General features: G+C 33.2%; 1 protein-coding gene across 1 annotated transcript; it reads right to left on the bottom strand.

Moving 5' to 3' along the window:
* Positions 1 to 6,276: 6,276 nt before the first annotated feature.
* Positions 6,277 to 8,355, bottom strand: LOC126967224 (ommochrome-binding protein-like). The gene is made up of 2 exons (XM_050811716.1): positions 8,176 to 8,355; positions 6,277 to 7,246 (listed from the first exon to the last, which is right to left on the bottom strand). Exons 1-2 carry the CDS (start codon positions 8,194 to 8,196, stop codon positions 6,401 to 6,403), a joined length of 867 nt encoding a protein of 288 aa, XP_050667673.1. The 5' UTR covers positions 8,197 to 8,355; the 3' UTR covers positions 6,277 to 6,400.
* Positions 8,356 to 12,932: the final 4,577 nt, after the last annotated feature.

The raw sequence follows: 12,932 nt of genomic DNA, 5'->3' as shown, positions 1-12,932 counted from the left end.
TCAGGCAGCATTGTTAGCTTTAGACGCTGACTGAATTCATTAGTCATGAAGAACAGAGTGATTCTCAGATCCTAGGGCATGCCGGAATCATAGGCAATGAAATGGCCGATGAGCTAGCAAGAGCTGGAGCTAAAGCTTTCTAATATGGTCCGGAAGCTATTTGTGGACTGCCTAAGAGCGCCATCCGACATAGCCTGAGAAACCAATGTAAGCAAGAACCACTTAAGCACTGAAACAACTCTACAGGTTTAAACCACTCTAAAGCACTGATAAGGGCATTCAAAAGTATATATGCGAATGAAGCCAGGATCACCAGGATGCTAACTGGGCACTATCGCCTAAACAAGCACCTCAGTGTGGTCGGCATTAAAAATGATAAAACTTGCAGATTTTGCCTTGGGGCTGTTGAAACGCCTATTCATCTACTCTGCGATTTCGACCCACTAATTCATACGCGTTTAATGTCTTTGGCGACTACACCTTGCCACCAGATGGTGTTTGTAACACTTGCGTCAAGAAGATATTGTGGTTTGTAAAGGCAGCAGGGCATGACGACGAACTATAGTATGAGTGGCGAACACAATAGTTCAATTTTGGACGCGGTTTTACTAGGAATCTTTAGGACTACATAATAGCCACCCTCTTCAAATAATAATAATAATAATAACTGATTTTGACGTGAAAGTCGTACGCAGTCAGCCACGCTTGGCATTAGCACCTAGCATTAGTACTTTGAATATTAAACCACTAGCTAAGCTACACATTGACAAATCAAATTGGTCACACATTATCAAAGAGATGCAATATTATTTAATACAAATAAGAAAAATTAAGACTAAGACATTTACAAAGAAAGTCATCAAATGAACAGTATTCTTTGTGTATACTAAACAAGAACGACGAATGATGGCATTTTGTGCATAGTTAGTGCGTGCAGTGTGTCAGTTGAATAAAGATTTAAGTCGCGAAGATTGTCTTGAACATCGGAAATTAAGGCAATTAAGAAGAAGTGGAGAGTGCTTGATTTGAGTAAGTGATTTTATTTGATTTGAAATATTATGAAGTTATTTATGCAGAAATGCTTGATCCATTAAATTACGATATTTTTCCAGAAAGTATTTTTAAATGCTTTAAGAATTTTGTTTGAGTTTTCTCTATTTCTTGAATATGGACTTTGTAATGAGAATTTCAAATAACCGAGCTGAATTCAAGTATAGAACGAACAAATATGTTAAATAGAAGAATCAGGTTGGAAATATGTTTAAAATCATTACTAACTCTAAGAAAAAAACCATGCATGTGATAGCCTTTTGCAGTAACATATCTATGGTGATGAGTAAAGGTTAACGAAAAGTCAAGGTGAACGCTCAAGTCTCTCACCCATAAAACCCGTTCAATAATATTCTCATTTAAAGTGTACTTGAATTCAATAGTATTATTTTTGCGAGAAAAAGATATTACTTTACATTTTTAAGATTAAATTGTAAGAGATTATCATTGCAATATTTACACAATTCATTCAAATCATCCTGTAATAAACTACAATCAGAAAGGTTACTTATTGTTTTACATATCTTCATATCATCAGCATATAGAAGAATTGAATAATGTTTAAATATTGCAATAATGTCATTATTGTATAGATTAAATAGAAGGGGTCCTAGATGAGATCCTTGAGAAACATCAGAAGTAACAGGCACAGTTTGCAGTAATTTGTCTTCGTTTGAGTCTTGTAATAAATGATAATATTGTATATTGTCCAGTTTGTATCAAGATGGTGTATGTATTATGAAATCATATAAATTTATAGAATAATAAAATCCAGTGGGAGGCTTCTTTGCACAGGATGCCGGCTAGATTATGGGTACCACAACGGTGCCTATTTCTGTCGTGAAGCAGTAATGTGTAAGCGTTATTATGTTTCGGTATGAAGGGCGACGTAGCTAGTGAAATAACAGGCAACGTATACTTAAAATGCTATGTCTCAAAGTGAGGAGCGCAATTGTTGTGACGCTTAGAATTTTTGGGTCTTTCAAGAATTCTGAGTGGCCTTGCATTGTAATGGACATTGTGTATCAATTACCATCAACTCAGCGTCCTGCAATATTTATCCTGAAATATATGTTAGTTCCGTAGTAGCTAGTCCGTTATGTAGCTATAAATTCTACTTTCATATATTAACCGTAAATGTAGTATACAAACAATTTCAATGCCAATACTCTGGATATTGGATTCTTGCTTGTGCTTGTGAATTTATGCGATGCAGATCAATACCGATATAACGTCGTAACTTCTTATTTCGCTTACATTCCGCATTTACATTATTTATTTCAGAAAGTATTGCAGCCTGTTGCCAAAGAGGATGTAATTATTATACTACGTTATAAGAGGCGGGACTGCCAAAGTAAAAATTGAAATTTAGTTTAGTATGAAATGTGCAGTTATTTGACGTAAGCTTGAAAAAGTAGTAATTACAGTATCGCAATTGGCCACGAAGTATAATCCGGCTAAGTTTGAAAGCATACAGTTGTTTTAAACGTAGTGGATTTCGAACATCTCCGTTTTTTACAAGATTATAGCCGTCATCTATCAATCTATCAATGACTGCACGTGTAATACAATCGAGTGAATAGCTTTTTTTTTAGAGAGTTTCGCTAGCCTACCTATTGCAAATTGAACATCAATGAATCACATCCAAAAAGAATTAGAAATGCTCTACGAAATTCATTTTAATCAAAATGGAATAACTTTAATCAATTTCCAGAATGGCCTGAATAAAAAAACTGTGCGTGTTTAGGGGTACTCTTTACTCAACTTCATATTATGCATTTGCAAAGAAAGAAATATATTATTTTATATAAAGTTTTTTTTTTAAGGGGCACTGACACTTCTTTTATCAGTGGGAGGCTCCTTTGCACAGGATGCCTGCTAGATTATGGGTACCACAACGGCGCCTATTTCTGCCGTGAAGCAAAAATGTGTAAACATTACTGTGTTTGGGTATGAAGGGCGCCATAGCTAGTGAAATAACTGGGCAAATGAGACTTAACATCTTATGTCTCAAGGTGACGAGCGCAATTGTAGTGCCAATCAGAATTTTTGGGCTTTTCAAGAATCCGGAGCAGCACTGTATTGTAATGGGTAGGGCGTATCAATTACCATCAGCTGAACGTCCTGCTCGTCTCGTCCTGTATTTTCATAAAAAAAGAACTTCTCTTTGAGTTCTTTCACTTGTGGCGATACGATACTTAAACAAACCAAATTATAGAGTCCTAATAAACTAATATTAACTGCTAACTAATCTGATAATGACCGCATAAACCTTAATAATACAATGAAGCATAGACATTTTGGAATTATCGGAGTTTTTTATGTCACGATCGTGCGTTATATTTACGCTACCAAAAAAGTACCCAACGAAGTCTTCACTTCAAAAAGAGTTTCAATCAATACACTTTCGAGTAATACTCAACACTATACAAATATTTACACGAATACCAATTTAGTACAAAATATTTGTATAAAAAGTTCGTTTTAAATGCCTAAAACGAATGACGAGAGAGAACCCTCGTATTTTACTTGTGAATTGAGGGTGACAAATAAATGTTTCAATATGTAGCAGAGACAAAAATATGTGAATCGCTGAAACTGTCATACGGATTTGATTCATGGAAATGTGTCCGATGTCTGTATTCAATGGATATACTAGACAAGCATTTTAAGAAAACTTGTGAGTTTTTAACATTGTGATGTTAAAACATTATTTATTCAAACAAAACAAATCTTATAACTATATTATTTTCAATACTATGATTACATAAAATTAAAACTATCATTACGGGCAATCCTACCAAGAATTCTGGCAGCATTTCCACGTTGGATAGCTAGGCGATCCGTTGACAGAAATAGTTGCCAGCGCTTGGGTTTCCAGAAGCCTTATTGAAGCGAGAAGATAGTACTTTGTATGTTGAAACTGTTTTACGCCAAATTTTCGTTTTTCAGAGTGCTCAGTACTATATTGTTTACTATGAGCCCTCATAGGATCTTTCAATTTCATCGGTATAAACAATACTTCTCTAAGGTTATCACGAATCTTCTCGTGCGCAGGTTTGACGACTTCCAGCCTCCCGAACATGCCGGATTCTCCAATGGGCTATTGGCCTCATGAGGACTTCACTGCCACTCAGGAAGCAATGAAGAGTGTTATGCTCGGAGATTCCTTGCGAGATCGAATCAAAAATGAAGTGATCCGTAGGAGAATCAAGGTCACTGACATAGCTCAGATGGTTATGACACTGATGTGGCAGTGGGCAGGGCACATAGCTTGACGGACAGATGGCCGTTGGGGCAGTAAGGCCCTGGAATGGCAACCACGTGTGGAAGACTTAGTGTTGGTAGGCCACAATATGGACCGACAATATGGTCAAGATCGCCGGAACACGTTGGATAAGGGCAGCGCAGGACCGATCGTCATGGCGATCTTTGGGGCAGGCCTTTGTCCAGCAGTGGACGTCTTCCGGCTGAAATGATGATGATGATAAAACAATACTTAAACCAGTATAGTATCCGCTCCAGTGTCGAACACGCAATCACTTTGATATCGAATCAGAATGAACTTGCCTTTTTGTTGCCTTCAACCAAGCATTATGTTATTAAGGTGTTGATGCCGAAGGTTAAACAAATTCAGCGGCGTGCCAAGTGGGGCTATATAATATCAAATATGAATCCAGTGGGAGGCTCCTTTGCACAGGATGCACTCTAGATTATGGGTACCACAACGGCGTCTTTTTTTGCCGTGAAGCAAGCGTTATTGGTTTTCGGTATGAAGGGCGCCGTAGCTAGTGAAATTACTGGAAAATGAGACTTTCAATATTTTCTATATGTTTTTTTGGTTCAGTGACCTGTAGAATCTTCAAAAATATATTTTTTTAATTGTATTTATGAATAACAGTAAGCAATATTGTATTAATATTGAGACGATGTAATAAATGCAAATATAAAAAAATACAATAAATAAAACTGTAGAATGAATGTAGATAATAATGTCGAAAATGTATTAATTTTTAGTTTTGCAATTAGTTAATTCACCGATTTACCTTCTACATTTATAAAATATTTTCAAATTGACTTTGAAGAAAATATAAAATAGATAGACAGAGTTACATCAAACAAATTAATTATTCAGAATCAACCCCAATGGGCTCTGTCGATACAGAGCCTCGATGAATATAAAATGGATGCTGCGGTATCGTTGATAAAAAAACAAGTGCTCCAAATTTGTAACAGGATTCAATATTACTTTGTACAATATTGTCTTGATTTTACTTATCCGTCCTAAGAGTAATTAATATTTCAATTAATTATTTTGATAGTATTTTACTTCACATGGAAAACTTACAGCAACAATTACTTAACTATTAAACTTAACTTTTTATTGTGAAAACCTTAAAAAAATCCTCAATATCTGATAAATTCCAACCAAATAATAATTTTAAAATTACTGTTCTGTGGTGATAATCACTAAAATATAGATGATTTAAGAACATTTATGAATTTGGTAAGAAATAGACACATTTTATAAGTTTCATTTAACAGCTACATGTATATGAGAAGCCATCAAAAGCATAACTTGTAAAAAAAAAACGAGTCTAGCAATTTAGTTCATCTACCGTAAAAAGTTTTGAGATCCGTGTAATACATACGACTTGTTATTGTTTTTGATGGCATCTCATTTCTTATTGTAGATACTCCAACTTTATTCTTATCTTCCACTTCTCGAATACCAACAACAGGATTTTCTTAAAGCCCACTGTCTGTATAAGCTTTTCTTACTTTTGTAGGTAGGCTTCTCCTTTTTTATGAACATAATATGGTATTACAAAATTATTTATGCAGTTGATGTATCCGGTCTGGACCGAAATTGCAAAATGTTTTATTATATATTATATTCTTGATTAATACACTAAACAATTATTCTATTCTAAATTTGTAGCTTCTATGTCTGCTAGAAGTGCCTTAAACTTTTGATGATTGGTCAGTCAGTCAGTCAGTGAATGACAAAATTAAGAAAATTTTATTACTTCTAATTCTTAAACTACTGGTTTACATTGAATGAAATTTGAAATATACCGTGTTTATACAATGTCTGCTTGTTAACTGAAAATTCAGGTTTCTTATTTTATGCACAGTGAAGTGATAGGGTTTCGAAAATGGCATCAATTGTTTCGAGAAAAGGATGCCGTGCCCCCAGAAAATGTAAATAACAATACAACGAACAAAGTTTAAATTGATATTTTCAACACATTTTTATTATTTCATCTCATAATATACTTATATTCAAAGAAACAATTATTTTAAAACGATAATATAAAAAATATTATAATCAATATACATTGTAAAATTAAATTAAGAACGGAGATTTAAACTCGTCGACGATGCAAAATGTCTCAGTAGGATTCAGTCTTATGATAGCGTTTTGTGAAGCATAAATAATACTCCCATCTCCACCAATAGCAACACCATAAGCGTTGCCTATGGCAGCAATCCTTTCAACCTCTTTCTTCTCGACGTTTATGAAGTAAACACCATCAGGTGTAGAAAAGAACAGATTACCATTAATATCCGTAGCAAAACCATTTGCGTTAAAATCTCCAATAAAACCTCGTTGACCATTAGATTTCTTATGCATATACATTCCAGATGAGTTAGTAAAGTAAAAGTTTTTATAATTATCAAGTGCGACCAACATTGCTTTTGTGTCTTGTAATTCAGGAACTCTTTCACATCTACCTTCTTTATACATATAAACAGCTTCATCTGGATACCTTGAATAGTATAATTCATCCTTATAAAATAACTGCCATATGTTGTCGTCTGTACCATCTATGTGTTTGGCTGACTTTGAATCAAAATCAAATTTATATAAGCCATCTCTTCCTCCGATATATACATTATGTTTTCTTGAATCAACGGCGTTAGCAAATCCCCCAGATACTCCAGGAATGATTCCGAAATTATTTGTTTTTAGATTAATATAAGCGGATTTAAAAACTTCATCGTCGTTTGCGGAATAACTGAAAAATAGATAACCGGTATCATAATCAATAGCTAGTTGGTATGGACTGTTAATTCCACTTTTTAAAACGATCTCCTCATGGTTGATCTTATTTACAATGATGCCATCACATCTTTCAGTAGCTCGACTTCTGGCAGATGCAAGAATCGACAATAGTATTAACACCTTCATCTGGAAATAGAAATAATTATTTTTTAAACATAACCTATTAATTATAATTTGCCTTGCGTGACACAGTTTGAAATACTTTATGACCCTTATATAAAACTGAATACAAATACAAAACTGACCCTTTTATAAAACTGTGTTATATTTTAAAAAATTATATTTTTTTAACATGATATCATGCCATTAGTAGATTGCTTGAATAGTAATAATGTCACTTTACAATTATATTAATATTGACAAAGATTCAGTACTATAGTAAGACTAGAATTATTCCAACTCACTTGTATTTTGTAGGCGCAGCAATGATTGTAATTCCAATAAAGTATTTGATAAACAAGAGAATAACTAGGCTACTCATAAGCATGTGAATGAAATACTAAGAAAATATTGTTTTTTATTCATTTCAAAATTACTTGAAACTTAATTGGTTGCACTAACGATATATAGTTTTATATAATTAATAATGAACTTATGTAGGCAATACTTTTTTATAGAGTACAATTTTATAAGGATCCAGACTTTTATAAAATAAAATTTACATAAAATAAATTAAAAAAATATTAAACGGAATGAAATTAATTATTGATGTAACATGAATATTATATATTCTTTTGGTTTATATAGAATCTACTGTTATAGCATCACTTTCGAAAAATATAAAACATTTACACAAGAAAACAGGAGACAAATGCGCTTTATAATTATTATAGGAATTATGCCTACCAATAAATGATTATCCACTTAATATAATTACAAATTATTTTAATATACTTGACCACAAAATAATAATGAGGATATATATGATTGGAGCTGTAAATTTTAAAGAAACGTTGTCCAACGAGTTCCTAATTAATATATAAAGCTTACCTTATTACAAATCACACTAAAAACAGATTTACTCTTTCTTATCTTTAAAAAATATATTTACTTACATTTATTGTGAACGGTGACATGTGCAGTGTAAAACTAACGATATTAAACTGATAAAGTAATGTATTATATCGAACGTTTTAATAACCTCTCTGCAATGGATATGCTATTAAAATTAACGATATGCTCAAAACCAAGCCATTTATAAGTAAACAAAATATGTACATTATTTAACATATTCAGAAAACTACAAGACTTTGAATATAATATACGAGGAAAAAATTGTACGTATGTTTAAAGTGAAATTGTCAACGAAAACATTCTGGCAATGTGATAATTAGGCTATCTTAGGGTCAATGTTCAATCGGGGTCAAAAGGGATTGATAAGTGATGTTTTATCTCAAGTAAACAATATCAACTTGCATGTGTCTGCTTCATCATCTTAAGTTGCAATACCTAGAGTATGGGAGTTAAATGAAAAATCAGAATAAAACTTTATTGTTGTACTATATATTTAGTCATTTTGACTGCACTTTACTCGTTACCGGGAGGTCTGCTTGATGTGTTTTTTATTATTATTATTTCCTTTAAAGTTAAAGTTATTATATATTTTATTTTATGAAATGCTCACATAATGCCTCTATTTATTTACGGTATCTGTGGATTGATGCATCTATGATACTCAATAACTCTTGTGTTTATGAGTATTAATTTACTTTTGTTCTTTTATTGACTTACGGGTGTAAGCCTTTCAGTTTTTGACATTTGAGTATCTTTGTTGCGTTACTTTGCATTTTTTGCGTAATTGAAATGATTTGTAAAACAATTAAATTGTACATCTTGACTTAAAAGAGTGGCAATGAGTTTCTTGCTACTTCTTCTCATTTGCTCAACCTTTTACGAAGTAGCGGTAAATTCAATAAGGAACAATATTTTTATTTTTTTTGACATTCATAAGTGTCATTTCCGTGACCTACATGAATAAAGTGTTTTTGAATTTGAATTTGAATTGAATACAATACCATCTGCACATCGCCGCCGACAGGCAGCACTGGCAGGATCGACATGCGATGTTGGAGGTTCGGGTATTAAATAATTAAAAGTCTGACTGCGATTATAAGCATATTTATCACACCATGCAAGCGCTTATGTAATAGTTGGAGAGATGGTGTATAAAGGTGTACACAAACTACATTATTGCTTGCTTGAAAATTCTTTTTGAATACAATAAAATCATTGTAATCACTTTGGAAACAAGGGGTACTATGATAGAAAAGAAACAGCGCAAAAAAACTTCTAGTTTCTATATATTCAAATTCAAATATTTTTATTGAAAATTACTTAGGGTTTTTTTTATATATGGATCATAATGGCCGCCTATCGGCCTGTAGTAGTGTAAGTGTGTGCGTGGGGCTATGTATTTACACGTTAATCGGCTTGTTTTGGTGCTACACTGTTATGCAAAGTGACACGGAGTCCTTATTTTTTTACTAGACGGTGGTAATTGCTAACGATAGTCAGTACAGTTCTATTTGATATTATGATAACCATAATATTTCGTGACTGCTCAAATAGTGGAAGCGTTAGTTAACATAATTGAAGTGCGAATATAAATGTGATTTAAAGAGAGATGTAGTAAGTATATAGAAGATGATGAAAGGGAAAATAGATGGTAGTTTTGGAGAAAAATAAATACTTAAAAACTAAAATGAAATATTACATAAGATTTTTATTCCATAGGATTTAAATGGTTTTAATTAATACCAGGTTATTGCGACCATTTTTTTAATAACCTATCGCAATTACATTAATACTCCCTCAAAATTTATTTATAATTCGTTTTATTTAAAAAAAACAGATCAAGCAGTGTAATTTTAGGCAATAAAGTCGTTATTGTTGGCGTAAAAAATACTATAAAGCAATTGTCCTTAGGAATTAAGGATTGTCCTCCGCTGCGCTCCTACTAGATACCGCAGGCATAGTTGCAAAGTGCGGCAACTAATACTACGCTAAGTGGGCGTACTTGAGCTAGTCTCTAACAATGTGTGACGCTGACGTGCCACATGTTCTGTTAAACTTTGATAAGAATTGAAACTAAAATGTGCATTATGGTTGCGTAGTTAAACTTTGTAAAAATAATACTACAAGAAATATGAAAGACACTGGTATCACATATCATCAGTAAGTATTTTGTATTTTATTAATTTCAATGTAAATTAACACGAAGCGTATCTTACAAAATTTGAAAGATGCCATTGAGTGTCAAGATGCCACGCAGGCAAGCATCTAATACTTGCCGATTTAAAAAACTATTGTTCTTACGTAGTGCGGTATCTAGTTGGTGCCCAGCGGAGACCAATCCTTAACCTTAGCAATTGTCCTTAGAAAAGTAATACTGTGACAATTATGTTCATGAACTAAGTCCAAGTGTACTGTTATTACTACCGATAGTGGAAGTTTCCGTTCCTCGACTATATTGCTGTTTATTACTATTGTATGAGTTTATCTTTACTTACTCGTACATTATAAAATTGAAGACTTTTATTGTTTACTAGCTGACCCGGCAAAAGTTGTTTTGCCATATAATTAATTTTTTGTGTTCAACGGTTATTTCTTCGACGTATTTTACAAATACAACTACTATGAAAAAGTATTTTAGATGGTTAAAATATAGTATACAAGCTGCCCCGACAGACGTTGTTCTGTAGATAGTAAAAAAAAACTGTTTTATAGGAAATTACCAATAATATTTCAAAACATCAAGAATTATTTCGTAAAAATGCTCCCTGTTGTTATAATGAAATTGTTTCACAGCGGAACTGTCAAACCGTGCGTCAATAAATTCTCTCACAGAAAATATGTCCATACAAAACAAATATTGATAATAAAAATAATTATGGGTCCAAAATCGAAATAAAAACTATCCTATCTCTCAAGTTGGACCAAACTGCACTCCATGAAGTAACCCCATTAAAATCCGTTCATTACTTTAGGAGTCTATCGCGGACAAACAACGTGTCACGTAATTTATATATATTAAGATATATGACGCTCATAAAAATTTTAATTTCTCTTGGTAACAGAATTTTCAAAATCGGCTTTGTAGATCTAGAGATAAAGGCCGGCAATGCTCTTGTGATTCCTCTGGTGTTGCAAGAGAATATGGGCGGCGGTGATCACTTAACACCAGGTGGCCCGTACGATCTTTAGTTCTCCTTTTCCATAAAAAAGGTCCCTGTAGAAAATTGTGATAATGATTTTAAATGAAAAAAGTATTTTCTATTTTTAAGACATACAATTTTAAAGACTTTAGCACTCTGGAATTGACTAGACTTCACTTAAAATAAGTTATAGTAGCCTGGAGCACTCATTTATTACCTTCAAGTGAGGGTAGCTGTTTGTATCCGCAAGCACAAATAGGTTGTAGTTTCGATCCGCAGCCTTGATTAATGCTATACTGTAGTACTATAAGAAAAGTGCATTTCCCTTGGGGCTTATATTTAACCATCAGTTACACTCAGTTCACAGGAAATCAAAAAACGGAACCCTTATGGATTCATCATGTCTGTCTGATTGTTTGTCCGTCCATATGTCACAGCCACAATTATCCGAAACTATAAGAACTATACTGTTGAAACTTAGTAAGTAGATGTATTCTGTGAACTGCATTAAGATTTTCACACAAAAATAGAAAAATTAAACAATCAATTTTGGGAGTACCCCATACTTAAACTGGAATTCAATAAATTTTTTTCATCAAACCCATATGTATTCTTAAAAAATGATATTGAGGTTTCTGATATAATTTTTTTCTAAACTGAATAGTTTGCGCGAGAGACACTTCCAAAGTGGTGACCCCCCTGTAACTTCTAAGATAAGAGAATGAAAAAACTAAAAAAAAATATATGACTTACATTACCATGCAAACTTCCACCGAAAATTGGTTTGAACGAGATCTAGTAAGTAGTTTTTTTTTAATACGTCTTAAATCGTAAACCACAATTTACCTTTCATTCAATCAACTCAAATATGTTTAGTTATAAGTAGTTAGAAGTAAATCCCATCATTTAGGTACCTAATTATAATGTTTACTTATCAATATCTTAATTTAAAAAAAATGTTATGTTACTTGCTGCTACGGAACCCTTCATAGGCAAGTCCAACGCGCACTTGGCCGCTTTTTATTGTTATTTCTTAATGTGTCCGTAGTCCGTGTAGTACTTAGAGATATGTATAAAATGATTCACATAAATGTTTATCCTTTTAATTCGTTGAGTGTATAATCAAAAAATAGTTTTGAATATCTCATTATGCAAGAGGGAACTGTTTGAAGTCTAAAGCTTAAATAGCATGCAAATGGGTCAATGCGATTTATTCTCCGACTAAAAACCATAAACGCTGGTATCTTGAAGTGCTGGAATTCAGCGGTATTAATCCCTTTACCTCTATTTCGAGTTCCTGATATATATAATGAAACTTTTCTTCCGTTGAAATTTTCAACCTATCGTTGGTGAACGTTGGTTCAAAAAACTAATATTAAAAGTTATTCATCAGTTTATTCAGAATATTTTTTTTTGTTTATAGAATAGGAGGACAAACGGGCGTACGGGTCACCTGGTGTTAAGTGATCACCGCCGCCCACATTCTCTTGCAACACCAGAGGAATCACAAGAGCGTTGCCGGCCTTTAAGAAAGGTGTACGCGCTTTTTTTGAAGGTACCCATGTCGTATCGTCCCGGAAACACCGCACAAGGAAGCTCATTCCACAGTTTTGTAGAACGTGGAAGAAAGCTCCTTGAAAAACTCTTGTGATTCCTCT

The sequence above is a fragment of the Leptidea sinapis genome, chromosome 12 (genome assembly GCF_905404315.1).
Source record: "Leptidea sinapis chromosome 12, ilLepSina1.1, whole genome shotgun sequence".
Classification (NCBI taxonomy): Eukaryota; Metazoa; Arthropoda; class Insecta; order Lepidoptera; family Pieridae; genus Leptidea; species Leptidea sinapis.
This window is presented reverse-complemented; position numbering and strand designations above follow the sequence as displayed.